Genomic DNA, 22762 nt, shown 5'->3' with positions numbered 1-22762 from the left:
TACTCCTCCGATTAAAACCCGCAAACGACAAAAACTGAAGCAGGCAGCTGCCCGTCGCTCCGACGGCTAAGGACTCGGCTACGAGTCCCAGCCCAGCGCTTCTCGTCGGGCGGCCAGTGCTGCCCCGGAGAAAGCATCCCGGCCGCCACCCGCCCCTGACGCGGCTCACCGAGGGCACTGAGCACCGGAGCCCGCCGCCCGCGCCCCGCGGCTCCCGGGGGCGGTGGCAGGAGCGGGGCGGGGCGGCAGCACCCCTCCCTGGGGGGACCCTCCCTCCCGCCTCCTCGCCCGCCCTCCCTTCCCCGCACACCGCCAGAGCCGCCCGGGGAAGCGGAGGAGAAGCAGCGTCTCCCTAGAGCCCCCCGCGGAGCCCCAGTCGCGACGGCGCGGCGCTCCCCAGCCCGGCGATGAGGGTGAAGAAGGAGGAGGAGGAGGAAGGGCGGCCGCTCACAGAGTAGAGAGGCGGCCGGAGCGGGGCCAGACACCTGCCCCGCCGGGCTGCCGCAGGGCACCGCAGGGCACGGCGGGGCGCCCCGACCCGCCCGGCCCGCGAGCGAGGGGGGCAGCCCCGCCGCCCTTCGCGGCCATGCGCTGAGTACCGCGGCGCCCGTCCATGGGGCGGCGCTGAGGGGCAGGATGAAGTCCCTGCTCTTCAGCCGCTTCCTGCTGCTGCTGCCCTGGGTGCTCATCGTCATCATCGTGCTGGACATCGACAGCAGCCGGGCGCCGCTGCCCGCCCTGGCACCCCGCGGCGGCGGCAGCAACAGCGGAGGGTCCCGTCCGGCGGCGGGCCGGCCGCCCCCTGAGCGGCGGGGGTCCGAGGCGGCGCTGCCCACCATCTATGCCATCACGCCCACCTACAGCCGCCCGGTGCAGAAGGCCGAGCTCACCCGCTTGGCCAACACCTTCCGGCAGGTGGCGCGGCTCCACTGGATCCTGGTGGAGGACGCGGCGACGCGCAGCGACCTGGTGAGCCGCTTCGTAGCGGCCGCCGGCCTGCCCTGCACCCACCTGCACGTCCCCACGCCCCGCCGGTACAAGCGGCCGGGGCTGCCCCGAGCTACCGAGCAGCGCAACGCCGGCCTGGCATGGCTGCGTCAGAGGCACCAGCACCTCCCGCCCCCACAGCCCGGGGTGCTCTTCTTCGCCGACGACGACAACACCTACAGTCTGGAGCTCTTCCAGGAGGTGCGTACGGGACCGGGGCGGGGGGGCGCGTGTGGCCGCGACGCTGCACCGCCAGGCTCCCCTCAGGCGTCCCTCCCATCCCTCCCTCAGGCGTTTGCCCTTTCTCACCTTTTCTCCCCTCGGGTACCTGTCGTTTTCCACCTCACTTCTCCTCGGGCGCCCGCTTTTTCCCGTCTCTCCTCGCCTTCCCTCAGGCGTCCATCTCGTCTGTCCCTCAGGTGCCTGCCGCTTCCAACTTCTTTTTCCCCGTAGGCGCCCATCTCGTGCGCCCCTCCGGCGCCCGCCCTTTCCCGCTTCTCACGCGCCCATCTCCGCCGCTCCTCGGGCACCTGCCGCCTCCACCTTGCCCCGCCTCAGGCGCCCATCTCCGCTGCTCCTCGGGCACCTGCCGCCTCCACCTGGCCCCGCTTCCCCCAGGCGCCCATCTCGTCTGCCCCTCAAGCACCTGCTGCTTCCACTTTGCCCTCGTCTCAAGCGCCCATCTCTGCTGCTCCTCAGGCTCCTGCCGTTTTCCATCTCGTCTCCGCTCAGGCGCCGGTTTCGCCTTCCTCTTCGGCGCTGTGCGTTCTTTGCGCCCTCAAGCCCCGTGCCTGATTTGCGGCGCGCTGTGCGCCCCTAACCCGGGCAGAGATGAGCCAAAGGCTCTCCCCGACACACAGACAACTTCCAATCCCTCATCCCAGCTGCCCAGCGCTACCTCTTTATAACCACTCCTCTCTTAATTAAGTTCTTGTCCCGCCCTTCCAAATTCCCCCCCAACTTTTTACAGCTGTTTTGTCACTTTCCTGCCGAGTGAGGCAAGTTTGTATAAGGGACCCTGTGTTGGTATTAAATCTGGGATGAAAAAAGCTCTTGGCTGTTCGTTTCTTCTCAGGCTGCATCCCTCTCTCTGTAGGGCATCAAGCGTCACCGTTCTTCACAGTTTTTTCTTGGCGCAAATGAATTGATGCAGAGCTGGCTCCTTGGCATGGAGCTGCCCAGACTGTTGTTTTGAAGCCTTTCCACTCAGCAAAATCGTTTCTGTAACGGCTAAACACTCTTTCAGGAGTCTCTTTTATGAAGGGACCTGGTTTTGTCTTTATTGCAGCCCCTTGGTGAAGGGCTTTGCTCCACTTCGGTGGGAACTGGCAAGCTCTTGGGGGAGAGGACAGCCAGCTTTCATTGTGGGTTTTCCCTGGCAGGAAGAAGGGATGTTCAAGTGGACATAAAACAGCAGAGGAATGAGCATGTGTATCTTCCCTGACAGAACAGTAACCTCAGCAGGGAAACTGACAAGTAGGTTGGCAGCAGAGAGAGAACTTGCAGGATTTCAGACAAACTGTGGTCCGTGCCTTCTGCTGGCGGACAGTGTTGTAGCTAGTAGTGCGCACTACTGTTCTGCAGTTTGAAAGCACTGTCCTTCCTCACCCGCTTTACAGTCAGTAGGTTCAAATCAACACCATACACAGAAGGCCAGTCACATACTGGGCTGCAGAAGAAGACGTGTGGCCAGCAGATAGAGAGAGGCGATTCTGCCATTCTGCTCTGGTGAGACCTCACTTGGAGTACTGTGTCCAGGTTTGGAGCCTTCAATACAGGAAGGACATGGACCTGATGGAGAGGGTCCAGAGGAGAGCCACAAAAGTGTTTGGGGGGCTGGAGCACCTCTGCTATGGGGACAGTCTGAGGGAGCTGGGGGTGTTCAGCCTGGAGAAGAGAAGGCTCCAGGGAGACCTAATAACAGCTTTCCAGTACCTAAGTGGGGCTACAAGAAAGGTGGAGAGACTATTTAGAGATGCCTGCAGTGATAGGACAAGGGACAATGGCTTCAAGCTAGAGAACAGTAGGTTTGATGTGGATGTTAGGAATAAGTTCTTTACCCTGAGGGAAATGGAACACTGCAACAGATTGCCCACAGAGGTTGTTGAGGCCCCCATCCCTGGAGATACTTGAGGCTCAACAGGGCTCTGGGCAACCTGATCTAGTTGAGAATGTCCCTGCTTAACTGCAGAGGGGGTTGGACTGGATGACCTTCGTAGGTCCCTTCCAACCCAGACCCTTCTATGGTTCTGTGCCATGTGAAGCATGTGGAATTCCCTAGAGCAGGTTATTTCAGAACCGTTTGCCTGCCTTTGTGTTTGAATGTGTAATGCATCCCTTTCCGTTGCCAGTATGTGGGCACGTGCCAGTCCCAGTTCTGCAGGGATGCCCTACTTCCTTTGGCATTCAGCACAGGAACTGCTAATTTGGAGACCTTTGCCTGGAGGCTAAACCTTTGTTGTAATTGATTTTCTTAGACTCTCATGGCTGTGCTTAGTGCATTCTAATGTGCAGTAATTCCACTTACTGATCCTAGATGCGATGGGAGTGTCCACCTCTCTTGAGGCACATAAAACTATTCAATCTTGGATTCTGTAACTTGACAGAGAAAACAGACTTTGCCACAATGAGAAGGGTGGGACAGAAGATGTATTATTCTTATTTTTTTTAACACAAACATTGGCAGGCTTGAGTGGCACACAGCCCATTGGAATGGGCTGCTCAGGGAGGTGGTGGAGTCAGCATCACTGGAGGTGTTCAGGAAGAGACTGGATGGGGTGCTTGGTGCCATGGTTTAGTTGATTAGGTAGTGTTGGATGATGGGTTGGACTTGATGATCTCAAGGGTCTCTTCCAACCTGGTTAATTCCATTCCATTCCATTCCATTCCATTCCATTCCATTCCATTCCATTCCATTCCATTCCATTCCATTCCATTCCATCCCATCCCATTGAAAGGGGCTCGAGTCAGGTTTATTCTTTCATGATTTCCTGTAGCAGTCTTCTAATTGCTGTGAATGCTGGAAGAAAAAAAATAAAAGTGCAAATTACCTCTCTAATCAGCTAGGAAATGCAAAAAGCAAGGGGATAAGCCTGTCTGAAGGGTTAGCCTTGCAATTTGCAAGCACAAGTGGCAACCTGCCTTTGCTGTTGCTAACAAGAGTGGCAACCTCGGGTATGCAGTTCCCCAGTCCCAAAGCTTATGCTTCAGGGTTCAGCTGCTGGGCAGGAGATGTTTGTTCTGTTTACAGGCATACACAGGTGCTTGAATGAGTTTTCCCTGTGAAATGTGGTGCTTGGAAGGCTCTGCAACAGGAGCAGAGAGGAGCTTTTTCTTCAGTTACCACTGCAGGTTGCCATGGCTGTTTTCTGACGCCGCCGATGGGCTGTGCGCAAGGTCTCTGGGACACCGCCGGTGCCTCGCTAACCTGGCAGAGTCCACAGCAGTCCCTCGGCAGGCTTTGCCAACGGCATGTGCCTTTGTGAGTGGGAGGTTGCCTTTGGAGAGTGCCAGCAGTTTTGTTTTCTGTCAAGACACTGCTTGAGGGCTGGTTTTTACTTGTTGGATTTTTTTTTGCTTTTCTTTTTAAGCCCAACTCTCTGTCTTTACAGACTCTGGCTTGACAGCTTCGTAGTAAATCTTGATCTCTCCTTCAGGAATTGACTGATTTGTGAGGGTAAACCGTACCCTTCATCTCCAGGCACGAAGAGAACGGCTTCAGAACATGGGTGTGCAGGTGAAATCCGGTGCCTGTCGTGAAAGTGATTGTAGCAGTACCTGAGAAAGGAGGATTTTTCAGTTTGTTACCCTGCCAGGAACAATTCTACAGACCTGAACTCATGTAATCCCAAAGGAGGTCTGATAAACTGGAGTCTGCTCACTGGGGAGGGTAGTGTAAACATAGAGGGATGAGACAGGACCTCAATTCTCATCCTACCACCGTCCTGTACTGGCTGGCTGACCTAAAGCATGTCACTGATGTAGGCCCTGGGATGTGTGGGTCGCAGTCTGCCAGCAGCAATGTCTGCTGGCATCTGCCTGCAAGCCATTGTGTACATAGAATCATAGAATTGTTAGGGTTGGAAGGGACCTCAGGGGTCATCTAGTTCCAACCCCCCTACCATGGGCAGGGACACCTCACACTAGATTAGGCTGCCCAGAGCCACATCCAGCCTGACCTTAAAAACCTGCAGGGATGGGGCCTCCACATTTGCTGCCGTATGAAACAGTAGGTCTGTCTTTGTTTGTAATGGCTTTCTGAGGCAAAGCTGGTTTCAGTAATAGCTCTAACAGCTTAGTGGGGTGGGAACCAAAGCTAGTTAGGACCATATAACCATTGGTGTTAGGGATGCATTTTGCTCAGAGGCTGAAAAAGCATTACTACAGAGAGGAAGGCATGCTAGGGAGCTGCACACTGCTGAAGGATTATGTTTAAGGCAACTCCTTTGCTGTGGGTTTCCCTAGTGCCCTTAGAGAAGACAGAGTCTTTTTAACAAAGCAAATCCAGCAAAGGCTTTGCTGTCAGTGGAGGTGTATAGACTGGAAGGGCATGATCAGAAAGAAGCATGGCTTTGACATGAAATGCCATGGGATTCGGAGAGCTTTTGATGAGGAAATTCTAATCTCTGTCCAAAGTGCTTCAGTCTAGTTACAGCAGTGAGTACCTCATGTTTGATATGGAGTGAGCTGGGCCAAACAGACCTGGGCAAAATGTGTTTCATGGGAATCAGGGGAAAAAACCCAGCTTACAGCAGTGTTTTGCTGGAAAATGTCACCATCTGTAGTTAATCTGGAACTCTCTGGTGCTATTTATAGTTGGGGTTTTTTTTTGTCTTTTTCTTTTGGCCCCAAGATGCACAACAGCATGTGGATGTAGAGCTTAGTTTTTGACTGGCAAAACTATGGCCTGAAAGTCAAATTGGGCAGGGCCTGAGCAGGCTTCGTTATTGCTCCTAGAAGAAGGTGGAGAGCCTCCTTCGTCCTCCTGCTGCTACAGTATATTCAGCACTGGCTCAGCTGAGCATTTGGGTGGGAAAGGCTCATTTTCCCTGGAAAGGCTTCAGGAAAAGGACCAATTTGTTCAGGGATTGTGAAGTTCTCTAGAGTATTAAGCGGGGCTGCAGCAGTGGTGATGAACTATGTCCAGGAGTGTGTGTGTGGGGGGCTTTGTTACTCCAGATTCTTTCTGCTTGAGAGTATAATGGTGGTCAGATTAAAGATCCTGCTTTGGGTGGTATGCTGGTAGTTCTGGCCTCTGATGTTCTCTAATTTCTTCTTTTGGGATGCAGACCCCAAAAATAATTGATGGGTTTTTTTCTGCTGAGCTGTGACCTGTTCACCTGGAGGTCTGCATCTGCATCTCTGTGTCAAAAACAACACTCTGCTCTCTGCAAATGTATCAGCTGAACATCAGCCTGGGTTCATAACAAAGCCACTGAAAGGCCTGAAACTCCAGCTGCTGTGTATGATAATGCCTTACAGATGTTTCTACATGAATCATCACAACTTCTATTTTTTTACTATAGGCTGCTCTTTTTGGAGTGATTCTTGTCACAGTTTCTTTTGTGTTTTTGCTTCATCTTGTTCCTGAATGCAAAGTATTGTAGTATTGTGACTGATGCCTAGCAACTGCCAGTTGCATATTTTAGAGTGGCAGAAAGAAGACCTTGGATAAAGCTGGCATTCCATCTTCACAGAGAGGTTTTAAAAACAAAAGTAGCCTAAACACTGGAAACCAAAGCTAGACATAGCAAAGGTCCTCTTCCTTAACTCTTCCCACCATTCATGTGTTTCCTTTTCCCTGCCCTTTCTCTATTTCAAGTAGTTGGACAAAGGGCACTGCTTCCTTGGTCCCTGCATGGATGTGTGTCCATGCATGGATGCTTCCTTGGTCCATGTGTGCAAGCTGGGGGAAGTAGTAGGATGAGAGGGAATGGCCTCAAGTAGTGCCAGGGAAGGTTTAGGTTGGCTATTAGAAGCAGCTTCTTCCTTGGAAGGGCTCTCAAAGACTGCAACAGGTTCCTCAGGGAGGTGGTTGAATCCTCATCGCTGGAGGATTTTAAGAGAGGCAGAGATGTGGTGCTGAGGGCTGTGATTTAGCACTAGCCGTGGTACAGTTAGAGAATGGTTGGACTTAAAGATCATAAAGGTCTTTTCCAAGCAATTCTTTGATTCTGACAATTAGTGTTGGTTGTGCAGACTCCCCTGAAAGCTTTGAGGGTGAGAGGTGAGCTGCTTGAAGGAGTACAAAGAAGAGAAATAAAGGCCTTCAACATGTGAGGAAAGTGACCTTGCCTTCAGAAATGCATTGATCTTTAGAGATTCCTGTCTGGGTTGTATCTGTCACTTGTATTTTGCTCATGCACCTCAGCTGTGAAATATGTGAATTGAAAATGCTCCTCTCTAAAACCTGGGATCTGCCACCCCTAGCCCTGTGCTGACTGGTGTAGCAGGGTTTGCTTGTTGCCTGGAGCGTGCACGTATGGCACGCTCTGCTCTCCTGCCTGAACGCAAGGCGGGGATTTGCAGACTGACCCATGCTGTAGGGTGCTACCCTGAATGCAGCCTTGCCTCATGGAGTCTGAAGTAAATCACTTCAGTAATTGTCATTTCTAAGGGAAAACAAAAGAAACAACCCCCAAACTCTTACTTGATAGCTTAGCAGTTGGCCCTCTTGCCCACTGAGCTGGGGCCCAGAACTGAATTTGCAGGAGCTGTTGCCTGCCCAGGAATGCTCTGTGGTGGTAGACTGGGAAAGGTTGTTGAGAACAACTCAAAAAAGACCTTAAAAGAGGTGAATATTTACTGTTTATTCCACCTTTGGACCTTGGATAACTTTTACATAACTGTCCTAATCTTGCTGCTCTGTAGTAGACTAATTCTGTGTACTTTTTAATGGATATATCCATGCAAATGATCACAGTATCACAGTATAACCAAGGCTGGAAAGGACCTCGAGGATCATTGAGTCCAACCTATCAACACAGACCGCATGACTAGACCATGGCACCAAGTGCCACGTCCAATCTCCCCTTGAACGCCTCCAGGGACAGTGACTCCACCACCTCCCTGATATCAAAGTAGTCTTAAGTGAGTCTGTTTGTCCTGGACAACATAGAGATCTTTTGTTGTATCTCTTTGGAGCTGGTTGGAAGAATCTAAGCTGTCTAAGCTGTCAGCTTGTGGCTTGGACCGCAACACTTTGTGCTGGGTTAGGATCTGGCTGGAGGGCCGGGCCCAGAGAGTGATGGTGAATGGTGCCACATCCAGCTGGCAGCCAGGCACCAGTGGTGTCCCGCAGGGATCAGTGCTGGGACCCATCCTCTTCAACATCTTCATTGATGATCTGGATGAGGGGGTTGAGTCAGTCATCAGCAAGTTTGCAGATGACACCAAGTTAGGAGCAGATGTTAGTCAGAGGGTAGAAAGGCTCTGCAGAGGGACCTCGACCGACTGGACAGATGGGCAGAGCCCAACAGGATGGCACTGAACAAGTCCAAGTGCCAGGGGCTGCACTTTGGCCACAACAACCCCATGCAGAGCTACAGGCTGGGGTCAGAGTGGCTGGAGAGCTGCCAAACAGAGAGGGTCCTGGGGGTGCTGATTGACAGCTGCCTGAATATGAGCCAGCAGTGTGCCCAGGTGGCCAAGAAGGCCAATGACATCCTAGCCTGCATTAGGAATAGTGTGGCCAGCAGGAGCAGGGAAGTCATTGTGCCCCTGTACTCTGCATTGGTTAGGCCACACCTTGAGTACTGTGTCCAGTTCTGAGCCCCTCACTTTAAGAAGGACATCAAAACACTTGGACGTGTCCAGAGAAGGGCAACAAGGCTGGGGAGAGGCCTTGAGCACAGCCCTGTGAGGAGAGGCTGAGGGAGCTGGGATTGTTTAGCCTGGAGAAGAGGAGGCTCAGGGGTGACCTCATTGCCCTCTACAACTACCTGAAAGGTGGTTGTAGCCAGGAAGGGGTTGGTCTCTTCTCCCAGGCAACCAGCACCAGAACAAGGGGACACAGTCTCAAGCTGCGCCAGGGGAGGTTTAGACTCAAGGTGAGGAGGAAGTTCTTCACCGAGCGAGTCATTCGTCATTGGAACGGGTTGCCCAGGGAGGTGGTTGAGTCACCATCCCTGGAGGTGTTCAAGAGGGGATTGGACGTGGCACTTGGTGCCATGGTCTAGTCATGGGGTCTGTGTTGATAGGTTGGACTTGATGATCCTCGAGGTCCTTTCCAACCTAAGTGATACTGTGATACTGTGAATCAGATTTTGGTAGAGACTTCAAAACAACAAGCAGTAGTCGAGAGAGAATTGGATATTAGCTGGCAGTCATTAGTGATTTTCTTCATCATATAAAAGGATCTAAATATGAGTTAGCAGTGCATTAAATACCTTTCTAGTACAGAAATGATTTGAGGCTCCATGACAGATTTTAAATGCACCCTGACATTCCCCTTGCACAGAGGCAGGTAATACCTATGCTAGAGAGGCTGGATTAGAAGAGACTGGGAGAGAAACTAGGAAATAGCTGAAAAATGAGAGGAAGCAGTGATCAGAAACAGCTATTTCAAGCAGATTTATCCAAGTGAGGGACTCTGGCTTCCAAAGTACCAAGCACTGTCTGTTTCTGCACGTTGACAGCAATCTTTTTCTTACCTGTGATGCTGTTAGTGTACTCACCACTGGTCAGCAGCTGTTCAGAGGTTCAGTGAACACAACCTAGCAGAAAAACCAAGTAGGGTAAGAAAAAAAGAATTATTAAAGAGAAGGACAAAAAGGAATCAGGACTAGCAAATATTTTGGAAGCCTTCCCAATCCAGAGGAATTGGCTCCTAACTGCTTTGGTTAAATTTAGTACAGTTTTCTCCTTGTAGGGAGGCAATATTGACATGTGTGCCCGGGGATGCTGGTGTAATTTAGAAGCATTAATCATTGTATCTGATCTGTAAAAAGCTGCTTGAGAGAAGGGGGAATTAATCTCTCTCTCCGCGGTGCAGACTGGGTAGGAGTCAGCCGAGGAGGTTTAAGGCAGATGTTTGGGAAAAAGCTCTCTGATAGTGAGGCTGGTGAAGCACTAAATCAGATCCCAGTGAGGGTTGCAGAGCAGGCTAGATCAATGATTGACAAATTTTCTGATTTGCAGACTCTTCCTACAAGTGTTTCCACGGGGACATACCCTTTACAGTCAGTTTACCAACAGCAGACTCACTCTTGCAAGTTGCCACCCTCCAAAACATCCCAGTCCCTGAGCCACAAAACCTACTGGCACAGTTCTCCTGTGACTCAGTGCCTCCTTTGAAGTCACGTCATAAGTAGGGGCAGAAGCTCCATTTAATGCCTGAGGGGCACAGCAGCACTGCAGCTGAGCTATCCCTCTGCCTCCTAGGGAGGTCACAGGAGTTTTGTTGAAGCAGCTTTAAATGACCTGTGAGTAACGCAGGATGCCTGGCAGGGGGCTGGGCTGAGCTCATGCTTTAACCCCTAGCATTTTGCCCTGTGGAAGAGTTGTGGTGAAGGAGCTGTAGGTCCCATCTTTGCTAAGAATAAATGGGAATTTTGCATGGAAATCCACTGCAGACTTGCTGGGGTGGAGCGAGCCTGGCTGATAACCTGCAGCCTCACCAGTACAGATCACAGATTACACAGGGGTTGAAGTGACAAAGAAGGGGTGGAAGAGGAAGTCCTGCTGTATTCATAGATTGCATCAGGTTGGGTGGACCCTCAAAGGTCATCTTGGCCAACCCCCTGCAGTGAGCAGGGACACCTCCAGCTAGATCAGGTGTTTCAGGGCCACATCAAGTCTGATTGTGAATGTCTTGAGGGATGGGGCCACAATCACATCCCTGGGCAATCTGTTCCAGTGTTTCACTACTCTCATTGTGCAGAACTTCCTCCTGATGTCCATCCTAAATCTCTCCTGCCCCAGTTTCAAACCATTGCCCCTCATCCTGTTGCTGCAAGCCTTTCTAAACAGTTCTTCCCCCAGCCTTCCTACAGGTCCCCTTCAGATATTAAAATGTAGCTCCATGGTCTCTCTAGAGCCTTCTCTTCTCCAGGCTGAACAGCCCTAATTCTTTCATCCTGTCTTCTTAAGAGAGGTGCTCCAGCCCTCTGATCATCTTTGTGGCCCTCCTCTGGACCTGCTCCAGCAGCTCCATGTCTCTCTTGTGTTGGGGGTCCCATAGCTGGACCAGAGCAGCCAAGTTGGTGTTTGCTGAGAGCTTTGAATCCCAACTAGAACAGCATCAACATCATGCAGCAAAACCGCTCAGATGGTCCTTGCAGCCTGGCAGCCTTTTCACTGCAGGAAGTGTGGCCACATTTCCTTCTGTCATTTGCCTTCATTTCCCTTGGGCTTTTCTCTATTGTTGCTGGCTTGGCATGTTCCCTACCCATCAGTCTGGTGCACCCCATTAAGCTGCTGTTCTTGATTGACTAATGAGAAGCTATTTTTGGCAATGCTTTTATCGCCGTCTTTATTTCATTGCTCGATGCATTTTCACTTGTTACTCTTTAGTCATCCCTCTGCTGCTACTGTGTTTGCTCTTAGATGCCCATCACCTCTCTGGATTTCTTTGGTCAGTTGTTATTCCTCTCTCCTGTCATTTCCTTCCTCACTCCTCAGTGATGTTCCGCCCAGCCTCGTTCTGCTCTGTGACTCAGCCTTTTCTCATCCTCCCCCCTCCAGTGCATCATCATTCTCCCCCAATGCCCAAAACTCCCTTTCAAATAATTCAAAAGGAAATAGAGGACACCAGACTGTTAGAGGGGGTCCAGAGGAGGACCACGAAGATGCTCAGGGAGCTGGAGCAACTCCCCTATGGTGACAGGCTGAGAGAGTTGGGGCTGTTCAGTCTGGAGAAGAGAAGGCTCTGGGAAGACCTTAGAGCAAGCTTCCAGTACCTGAAGAGGACCTACAAGAAAGCTGGGGAGGGACTTTTACAAAGGTTTGTAGTGAGAGGATGAGAGGGAATGGACTAAGGCTGAAAGGGTAAATTTACACTGGATACTGGAAGAAATCCTTTACAATGAGGGTAGTGAGACACTGGAACAGGTTGTCCAAGCAAGCTGTGGATGCCCCCTCCCTGGAGGTGTTCAAGGCCAGGTTGGATGATGCCTTGAGCAAGCTGGGCTAAAGGAAGGTGTCCCAGCCTGAAGGATGAAGGTTGGAACTAGATGACCTTTAAAGTCCCTTCTAACTCAAATCATTCTATGAATTTATGTTGAAAGTATTTCCAGACAGAGAGTCATTCCACCTTAAGACAGCTGTATAAGCCAGGCAGGAGGAATCACATCATAGTATCATAGTATCATTCAGGTTTGGAAGGGACCACAAGGATCATCTAGTTCCAACCCCCCTGCCATGGGCAGGGACACCCCACACTAGATCAGGCTGCCCAGAGCCTCATCCAGCCTGCTCTTAAACACCTCCAGGGACGGGGCCTCGACCACCTCCCTGGACAACCCATTCCAGGGCTTCACCACTCTCATGGGGAAGAACTTCCTCCTCACCTCCAGCCTGAATCTCCCCACCTCCAGCTTCATTCCATTCCCCCTAGTCCTATCACTACCTGAGATCCCGAGAAGTCCTTCCCCAGCCTTCCTGTAGGCCCCCTTCAGATACTGGAAGGCCACAATGAGGTCACCTCAGAGCCTTCTCTTCTCCAGACTGAACAGCCCCAACTCCTTCAGTCTGTCCTCACAGGAGAGGTGCTCCAGCCCTCTGATCATCCTTGTGGCCCTTCTCTGGACACCTTCCAGCACCTCCACATCCCTCTTGTAATAGGGGCTCCAGAACTGGACACAGTACTCCAGGTGGGGTCTCACCAGGGCTGAATAGAGGGGGAGGATCACCTCCCTCGACCTGCTAGCCACACTTCTCCTGATGCAGCCCAGGATCTGATTGCCTTTGCGGGCTGCAAGTGCACACTGAGAGCTCCTGTTGAGCTTCTCGTCCACCAGCACTCCCAAGTCTCTCTCCTCAGGGCTGCTTTCCAGTAGGTTCCTATCTCTGTTCATCAGCTACAGGACTCTAAGTAGAGTAGACCAGATGCCTAACTTACAGGGAGTTAAATGTAAGTAAGAGAAATACTATTGCTGTAATCTACTAGGACTGAAAGTGCTGAGTATGAAGACAGCAGGTGCTACCACTCCTAAAGCTGTTTAGAATTAACATGGTTTTGACTCACCTTTTTGTGCCCCAATGATTAGCAGCAACAAAGTCCAGATGCAAGATGGCCTTTTAATCCAAATAATAGCTGTCTCCCCATCAGACATTAATAAAGCCCTAACATACCAGTGTGTTAACTGCAATAATGCTACTCTCAGAAGCTTAAAAGAAGTATTCCCCCTTTCATCTGCCTGGCATATCCTGGGGCTGTGAGGTATTTCAGAATTAGGATAAATATTAGGCTAGATGTGCTCTCTCAGTTTGTACTTGGAGGGATTACTGTACTCCTGACACCTGCTTATTTCATTCTCCAGAAATGTAGCCTGTGAGAATAAAGTAATGTAAGGCCAGAATAAAGAGCTCTGCACAGGTTTACTTAGGGCCTTTTGATGTGTGGGGGCTTTACTGACTTTATTTCTAGGCACTGAGATGGACCCAAGACCGTAATTAAAACTTCTTGTTGTGATATCCTGCTGGTTTTGTGAGGCCAGTGAGATACTTTCTGCTGAAAAGCTTCTCCTACACATTGCTAAAATATTAATGTAAATCAGTCTGGTTCTCTTGGCAGGAATACCATGGCTGCTCTTGACCCAGTTGAGAAGTCTGGTGTGATCTGGCTCACTGTGCAGTGCAGCTGCCCAGCTGCTTGCTGTGTGACAAGGCAGGGTGCAGGCTTCTCATGCATTAGTCAGAACATACCTGCCCTTGTCTGGTGGCATTTTATCATTGCTGTGGGGACAAGCAGTTGGGACTGGTTAGCTAAATGCTGTACATCAGTAATTCTGTTCAGGTAGCCACAGAATCATAGAATCACCCAGGTTGGAAAAGATCTCAGAGATCATCAAGTCCAACCTATTACCTAATACCTAACACCTCCTGACAACTCAACCATGCCTCCAAGTGCCACATCCAATCCCCTCTTGAACACCTCCAGGGATGGGGACTCCACCACCTCCCTGGGCAGCACATTCCAATGGCCAACAACTCTTTCTGGGAAGAACTCTCTCCTCACCTCCAGCCTAAACTTCCCCTGGCACAGCTTGAGACTGTGTCTTCTTGTTCTGGTGCTGGTTGCCTGGGAGAAGAGACCAACCCCCACCTGGCTACAACCTCATTTGAGGTAGTTTTAGACAGCAATAAGGTCTCCCCAGGGCCTCCTTCAGGCTAGCCATGGCCTCCAGAAGATAGTAATGACCATAACAAAGATGTTAGGGGGCCTTGTGTTTATCCTGCAGTTAATACTGGTTAATGTGGCTTGATCACACCCTGGGAAACCTATTGGAAACTTGTTTGTGTAGACAAGCCCAACAGGATGAGGCCCTGTGTCCATGTCTGATGTGTTTGGATGTTAACAGAACCATACAACTGTTGAGGTTGGAAGAGACCTTTGAGATCATCAAGTCCAACTGCTCACCTACAGCTTGCACTTATATCACTACTGTAAGCCACTGCCCCTGAACCATGTCCCTCAGCAGCACATGCATGTGTCCTTTAAATGCTTCTTAATGATGCTGACTCCACCACCCCACTGTGCAGCCTGTTCCAATGCTTGATAACCCTTGCTGTGAAACAATTGTTCCTAATACCCAGACTGAACCTCCAACTTGAGGCCATTTCCTCTTCTCCTCTCACTTGTTGCATGTGAGAAGAGACCAACACCCACCTTGTTCCAACCTTTCAGGTAGTTGTAGAGGGTGATGAGGTCTCCCCTCAGCCTCCTCTTCTGAAGACTAAATGACTCCAGTTCCCTCAGCTGCTCCTCACCAGACCCTTCTCCAGTTTAAGTTGCTCTTCTCTGGACTTACTCCAGCACCTCAATGTCCATGTAGCGAGGGGCCCAGAACTGAAGGCAGTCCTTGCTGTGTAGAATGCACTGGTAGAAGAATCTGTGAGAATGGACATAGTGTTAAAAGCAGAGCTGAAAGATCTTCATGAGGTTTGACTGATTTCCATATCCAAACAGTGAATTGCTAACTCTGTGTTTGCTAAAAGGAGGGAGTGGGAGAGAATGGAAAAATAAGCAGGGAGAACAGTTACAGACAAACACATTTAACCCATGGAGAGATTCATGGCAGTCTCTCACTGGCAATTAACTAATCAGTGGCTTGGATAGAATCCTCATCATGAGCAAGCCCTGTGTTGCCAGTTGCATGCATACCTCCTTCCTACACAGCAGGGACTGCTGTTGCTGCTGAGTGAGATGCTCTGACTTGCTGCAACAGTTTTGAGGGCAGAAGGGAGAAAATGTTGCTAAACCAATGTAGAGACACACAAAGAGCAAGAGGGAGAGCAGGTGCCTGGCTCTCTGCTGTTTGTGCAGAGAGATTTGTGGGGGGTTTAATGTGCATTTCATGCCTTCTCTGTGTGAAAGTTATCCCCAGAATCTAGTTTAGGATTGTGAACCAGATTGATGTGACATCTTCTTGGTTTTTTTCTGGTGCATCTTCTGGGACTCTACATGCTGTGCATGACAAATCTTTCACCTTGGCAGAGAGAGAGAGGGAAGTATTTAATATTTAACCAAGGTTGTCTTTTACTTTTAGTGCCTGTCGCTGGGGGACTGCAGTTGCACGTATGTAAAGCTGTATGTGCTTTTGCTAAGAGGGGTGCTTGGAAGGAGAAAGGGCTAACCCCACCCTGAGGAGCAGGTCTCAGCTTCAACAGGAAACAAGAGATTGCTTAAAATTAATCACAGAATCCTAGGGGATGGAAGGGCCCTCTAGAGATCACACTACCAAAGCAGGATCACCTAGGGCAGGTCACACAGGAACACATCCAGATGGGCCTCAAAGGTCTCCAGAGAAGGAGAGACTCCACAACCTCTCTGGGTAGCCTCTTCCAGTGTTCCATCACCCTCAACAGTAAAGAAGCTTTTTGTCCTGTTGAGGTGGAACTTCCTGTGTTCCAGTTTGTATCTATTGCCCCTTATCCTATCACAGGACACCACTGAGATGAGACTGGCACCTTCCTCTCCACACTCACCCTTCAGGTATTTGGAAACACTGAGGATGCTTAGAGGACTTGAGCATCTCCCCTATGAAGAAAGACTGAGAGCCCTGGGGCTGTTTAGTCTGGAGAAGAGAAGGCTGAGAGGTGATCTGATCAATATCTATCAATAGCTGAGGGGTGGGTGTCAAGGGGAGGGGGCCAAGCTCTTCTCTTTTTGGTGGTGCACAGTAATGAGACAAGGAACAACAGGTACAAGCTTGAACACAGATTTCACCTCAACATGAGGAGAAACTTACAGTAAGGGAGACAGAGCCCTGGAACAGGCTGCCCAGAGAGGTTGTGGAGTCTCCTTCTCTGGACACATTCAAAACCCACCTGGATGCATTCCTGTGCAGAGTAAGTGATCCTGCTCTGGCAGGGGGGTTGGATTCCATGATCACTTCCAACCTCTAATACACTGTGATAAGATCTCCTCTCAGTCTTCTCTCCTCCAGGCCTAAGAGCCCCAGATTGAATGAAGCCCACATTACACTGCAATAGTTTAATACTTGTTTAAATGGCACTGTACTGAAGCACAGTGGTTAAAACAGGGCCTTTTGCCTACATTGTGCAGGCTGCTGTGTCCTTGCACTCCTCTCCTCAGGCTCTCACGCCAGGCTGGCAGTGATTTTCCCAAGGGAAGCAGCGTGTCAGCTTCGTGTCCTCTTACCTCCTGCTTACTGCAGATAATGTTCTGCTGCCCACTGAAGTGAATTCACTGGCTCCCAGTCAGACACAATACTTTGCTAGGGTCATTTCTTCAGTGGCTACAGATTCTTCTAGGTTAGGTGAGGACCCTGTTTGCAGAATTGCTTTCACACCACTGGGGAACACTCCCCTTGCTGATAGCAGGCTGGCAGAAGCATCCTGCCCAACTTGCTTTCTGGCCTTCTCAGAAACTTGGCAGAGATTGTCAAGGGGAAATGTAGAATTTAAAAGGCTCAGCCCCAACTTCCAGCTTCATCCTTCCTTTTTGTGAGGCTTTAATAGATCTGAGCTTTATCTATTGTACAAATCTGGTGTGTTGCAGGTAGGGGAATCACAGTGTCACAGAGTGATAGGGGTTGGAAGGGACCTCTGGAGAGTCCAACTTCCCTGCCAGAGCAGGATCACCTAGGGCAGGTCACACAGGAACACATCCAGGTGGGCAGGATCACCCACGTGGACCCTGAAAGTCTCCAGAGGCTTCACCACCTCCCTGGGCAGCCTGTTCCAGTGCTCTGGCCGCCTCACAGTAAAGCAGTTCCTTCTTGTGTTCAGATGGAACTTCCTTTGTGCAAGTTTATGCCTATTACTTCTTGTCCTGTCACTGGGGACCACTGAGAAGAGTCTGTCCCCATCTTCCTGCCACCCACCCCTTAAATATTTGTAAGCAAATATTAGTCACAATTTCCTCTGGTCAGTGTATTTGCTACCAGTCTCAAACTCCTTGTACTAATTGAAGGGTGTATTAGTTAATGGTTGCTGTAATACTCTCCCAGGCTAGGCTTGAACAATACCTCAGCCACCTGCAGAACAAGAATGCTGTACTCTCACAGATAAAGAAAAGATCTGCTACACCTTTGAAAAGCCAAACAAACAAGAAAACCAAGACTCCTGTTTCATGGCTTTTCAGATGTCTGTTCTTCAACCAGAGTGGGGGATTCTCAGTGGTATGGAGTTGCCCATGGGCTGGAGGGTTCACAGCAAACGAGTGGGCACATGCAGCTTTCAAGTTCTTAACTCTGCTGGGATGAAATCTGTAAGCTAGAAGTGCTTTGAAATACCTAATCTTGATGATTAATATGTGAGCTTTCCACCAGCCCTTACCTAAACAGCCTGCTAGGAGACACTGACTGCAGTAGCTTACCCAGGGGGGTGGTGGAGTCACCAACCCTGGAGGCGTTCAAGAAACCTGTGGCCATGGCACTTCAGGACATGGTTGAATGGCCATGGTGGTGCTGGGGTGATGGTTGGACTGAATGATCTCAGAGGTCTTTTCCAACCAGAACAATCCTCTGGTTCTGTGGTTCTGAGTCAGGCTGTGCTCCCCTTGCAGATGCGTACGACACGGAAGGTCTCCGTCTGGCCTGTGGGACTGGTGGGAGGACGACGCTACGAGCGGCCGGTCGTGGAGAACGGCAAAGTGGTGGGCTGGTACACTGGCTGGAGAGCTGACAGGCCCTTTGCTATTGACATGGCAGGTAAGTGTCCACTTCTTGTGTCCCCTCAGTTTAATAAGGACATCAAAACACTTGAACGTGTCCAGAGAAGGGCAACAAGGCTGGGGAGAGGCCTTGAACACAACCCTGTGAGGAGAGGCTGAGGGAGCTGGGTTGTTTAGCCTGGAGAAGAGGAGGCTCAGGGGAGACCTCATTGCTCTTTACAACTACCTGAAGGGTGGCTGTAGCCAGGAGGGGGTTGGTCTTTTCTCCCAGGCAGCCAGCACCAGAACAAGAGGACACAGTCTCAAGCTGCACCAGGGGAAGTTTAGGCTGGAGGTGAGGAGAAAGTTCTTCACTGAGAGAGTCATTCGTCATTGGAATGTGCTGCCCAGGGAGGTGGTGGAGTCCCCATCCCTGGAGGTGTTCAAGAGGGGATTGGATGTGACACTTGGTGCCATGGTCTAGTAATGAGGTCTGTGCTGACAGGTTGGACTTGATCTTTGAGGTCTCTTCCAACCTTGGTGATACTGGGATACTGTGAAGTGTCCACTTGCCTTGGAGTGGTGGTGCCCCTCTACTCAGCACTGCTGAGCCCACACCTCCAGTACTGTGTCCATGCCTGGGCACCGCAGCGTAGGCCACAGAAAGGCACTGAGGTGCTGGAGCGGGTACACAGAAGGGCAACAAAGCTGGTCAGGGGTTTGGACAGCACATCTTGTGAGGAGAGGCTGAGGGAGCTGGGACTGCTTAGCCTGAAGAAGAGGAGGCTGAGACCTTATTGATCTCTACAGCTACCTGAAAGGAGGTTGTAGTGAGGCTGGTGTTGGCCTCTTCTCCCAAGTAACTAACTGGACAAGAGGTAATCACAGAATATCACAGGATATGTCTGGTTTGAAGAGACCTCATAGAGCATCCAGTCCAGCTCTCGACTCAGCACTAAAGGCTTGGCACTAAACTGTGTCCCTTTGGCCTCAAGTTGTACCAGGGGAGGTTTAGGTTGGGTATTAGGCAGAATTTCTTAGCAGAAAACAGGCTGCTCAGGGAGGTGGTGGAGTCACCATCCCTGGAAGTTTCAGTAAAACAAGTAGATGTGGCACTCTGGGACATGGTCTGGTGGCCATGGAGGTGTTGGGCAGAAGGTTGGACTTTGATGATCTTAGAGGTCTTTTCCACCTATAATGATTCTATGATTCCTGATACCTCAGTGTTTCTCACAGCAACTGTTCTCACATGTCTTAGCATAGAATCATCAAAGCGTTTTGGTTGGAAAAGGTCTCTAAGGTCATTGAGGCCAATCATCAACCCAACACCACCATGGTCATGAAACCATGTCCTGAAGTGCCATGAGTGGGACAGAAACAGACATCTTGGAGTAGGCTGCTTCTAAAACTCCTGGTGGACGTGGGGAGGCCTGTGGATGTAGTCTACCTGGACTTCAGCAAGGCCTTTGACACCGTCCCCCACAGCAAACTGCTGTCTAAGCTGTCAGCTCGTGGCTTGGACCACAACACTCTGTGCTGGGTTAGGAACTGGCTGGAGGCTGAGCCCAGAGAGTGGTACTGAATGGTGCCACATCCAGCTCGCAGCCAGTCACCAGTGGTGTGCCCCAGGGATCAGTGCTGGGCCCCATCCTCTTTAACATCTTCATTGATGATCTGGGTGAGGAGGTTGAGTCAGTCATCAGCAAGTTTGCAGATGACACCAAGTTAGGGGCAGATGTTAGTCAGTCAGAGGGTAGAAAGGCTCTGCAGAGGGACCTTGACCGACTGGACAGATGGGCAGAGTCCAGTGGGATGGCATTCAACAAGTCCAAGTGCTGGGTGCTGCACTTTGGCTACGGCAACCCCATGCAGAGCTACAGGCTGGGGTCAGAGTGGCTGGAGAGCTCCCAAACAGAGAGGGACCTGGGGGTGCTGATTGACAGCTGCCTAAACATGAGCCAGCAGAGTGCTCAGGTGGCCAAGAAGGCCAATGGCATCCTGGCCTGCATTAGGAATAGTGTGGCCAGCAGGAGCAGGGAGGTCATTGTGCCCCTGTACTCTGCATTGGTTAGGCCTCACCTTAAGTACTGTGTCCAGTTCTGGGCCCCTCAGTTTAAGAAGGACATTGAGGTCTGTGGTGACAGGTTGGACTCGATGATCCTTGAGGTCTCTTCCAACCTTAGTGATACTGTGATACTGTGATACTGTGAAGTGCCTCCTTCAGTACTAAATATCCTGGAGGTCTTGGCTTACACACCTCATCTAATTTAGTTGTTTCTTGGTGATACCTGAACAGAATTCACTTGGTTTTCATTTTCTGCAGCAGCTTGGCTTTTGTGCTGGCTAGATTGTTTGTCTGAAATAAGTTGATTGTAAATTAATTAACCCAATTATTTTCTGCAAGGAGCCCCTGCCTGTCACTGTGTCATCAGTCTCCAGCAGGCAGTCTAAATGCAGCAGGCCCTTCTTGGACCTCAAGTTGTAAACTGTCACTTTATCATGAAATTAATCATGGGTTTTATGGGTTATTTGGAGTGATGGTGATAACTGCAGATGCATCTAGTTTGAAACACTGGGCTTACGGGAAGAACCACTGACAGCTATAGCCTGGTAGGTGAAGGCAGAAAAGCTTCACAACAGATCTAATCAATCTTCTGTGGTGAAGTTGGCAGAGCAGATAGCTCTGTCTTGCTGTCAGCTAGTGCTTAGACAATCTTTTCTCTATATTCACAACTGCCACATGAATCACTGCTGTGCAGAAGCCCAGTTTCTGATATAGCAGCAGCTGCTTTCCCAGCAAATGATGGAGTGGTTTGCACTACAGCATCTTCTCTCTTCAGGAAGGAGAGGGAAGGGGGAAAATAGGAATACAAGGGCAAGGCCAGGCTAGAAACAACCAAGCACTTACTGCTTTCTGACAACTTGTGTTTGGGGAGAGGAAAAAGGACAGTGCTTTCTGACCTCAACAGAAGATCTTTACACTGATTGAAATGTTTGATGAACAATATGTATTTACAGTTCAAAGGATTAAACAAGGTAGAGGAGAACTAATGGGTAACACCTCAGACAGAAACATCAATTTCTGGCTGAGGATCCATCCCTGGAGAAGAATATTCCAGATCAGACTTGATGTGGCCCTGGGCAACCTGATCTAGCTGGAGGTGTCCCTGCTGACTGCAGGGGAGTTGGACAAGATGGTCTAGTGGAAGTTCCTGCTCATGGTGGGGGGATTGGAACCAGATGATCCCTTCCAACCCAAACCATTCTATGATTCTTTGAAATACAGGCACACAGAGCAATTGTCTCAGTAAGCTTTGGGTGTTTCTTCTGAGAAGCTTGTGATTGGCACTGCTGTTCTCTGAATTGCACTCAGAAAGCAGAGTGGCTGCTCTCCTGTGTGGCTTCTTGTCTGGCAACCAACACACCAGATGAATTGGTTCTGGTGAGTTTTAGCTTCTGCCTCAGTTTTAACTGTAGGTAGGTTCTAGAGTTTGACACAGACTTAATTCCTTCCCCTCAAGAGAGGGAAAGCAGTAGAGAATTGGGTGTTGTAAGCAAAGAGTGACATTGATTGTGAGGTAGGCAGTGTGTTGGTTTTTATAGATCTCATTTAAAATCTTCTGTGTTAAATGATGCTCTTAGTGATTTACTTTTGCCTTGTTCCCAGTGCCACTCAGAAGAATCAGGGAATGGGTTGGGTTGGAAGGGACCTCTAAAGGTCATCCCCTCCTGCAGTCAGCAGGGACATCCTCAACTAGATCAGGCTGCCCAGAGCCCTGCTGAGCCTCACTGCAAATATCTCCAGGCATGGGGCCTCAGCCACCTCCCTGGGCAACCTGTTCCAATGTCTCACCACCCTCACAGTAAAGAACTTGGTCCTAACATCCAATCTAAATCTGCTCTTCCCTAGTTTGAGAAGAGCAAATGAAATGTCTACTGGTCAAGGAAACATTTATATCAGCACTCCAGGAATCACTTAAGTCATAGACTTACCTGTCCCTGTGAGAAAGGGTGGACCAGATGATCTTCGAGGTCCCCTCCAACTGGCATTCTATGATTCTGGACTTGTAGTCCAGAGCTCATCCACTGTGCATCCTGCTAGGGCTTGAGCAGTCACTCCTTTGTGGATTCTGCTGAGATTTTTAGTACATCTCATCTTCTTTCTGGTTCCCTGATTAAAAGGCTAGCCTGTCAATGGCACTGCCAACCGTGGCATGCTTTGTCTGAAGCTGAAGGAAGCACTGCTGGAAGCCACAAGTACAAACAGAAGAGTTTTAATTGAGTGGTTGTGGTAAACACCCCACTCAAACCCACTCCTCCATCAAAAGGTAACAGCTATTTTAAAGGTTGGGCCTAAAATGAAGAGCCTCTTTCATGGTGAATTGGCTGTCAGCAGATGTCTTTGTTCTGATCTACAAACACTCCTGGCTGAGCATCTCTGCATTACTGCAACTTGAGCAGCATATCAGTGGGAGCAGACAACGTGAAAGCAGCAGA

The 22762-nt window shown here is 50.3% G+C and overlaps 1 protein-coding gene and 1 long non-coding RNA gene across 3 annotated transcripts in view; one reads left to right on the top strand and one right to left on the bottom strand.

The window, feature by feature from the left end:
• Positions 1–328: 328 nt before the first annotated feature.
• B3GAT2 (beta-1,3-glucuronyltransferase 2) overlaps positions 329–22762 on the top strand; it is a 28707-nt gene continuing 6273 nt past the window's right edge. Inside the window, exons 1-2 of the mRNA XM_068153447.1 lie at positions 329–1188; positions 18179–18323. Coding sequence (XP_068009548.1) covers positions 637–1188; positions 18179–18323 — 697 coding nt within the window. The 5' untranslated portion in view covers positions 329–636. The remainder of the gene's footprint in view (positions 1189–18178; positions 18324–22762) is intronic.
• On the bottom strand, positions 3632–22579 carry LOC137448689 (uncharacterized). 2 transcript variants are annotated; one of them, XR_010989198.1, is made up of 5 exons: positions 22259–22579; positions 14816–15038; positions 9639–9701; positions 4129–4764; positions 3632–4006 (listed from the first exon to the last, which is right to left on the bottom strand). It is a non-coding gene; the product is annotated as an uncharacterized lncRNA (long non-coding RNA). The 2 variants fall into 2 exon arrangements; XR_010989197.1 differs by having other exon boundaries at positions 9663–9701.

The sequence above is a fragment of the Melanerpes formicivorus genome, unplaced genomic scaffold, assembly GCF_026170545.1.
Source record: "Melanerpes formicivorus ecotype bairdi unplaced genomic scaffold, bMelFor1.0.p_v2 SCAF_26, whole genome shotgun sequence".
Lineage (NCBI taxonomy): Eukaryota > Metazoa > Chordata > Aves > Piciformes > Picidae > Melanerpes > Melanerpes formicivorus.
This window is presented reverse-complemented; position numbering and strand designations above follow the sequence as displayed.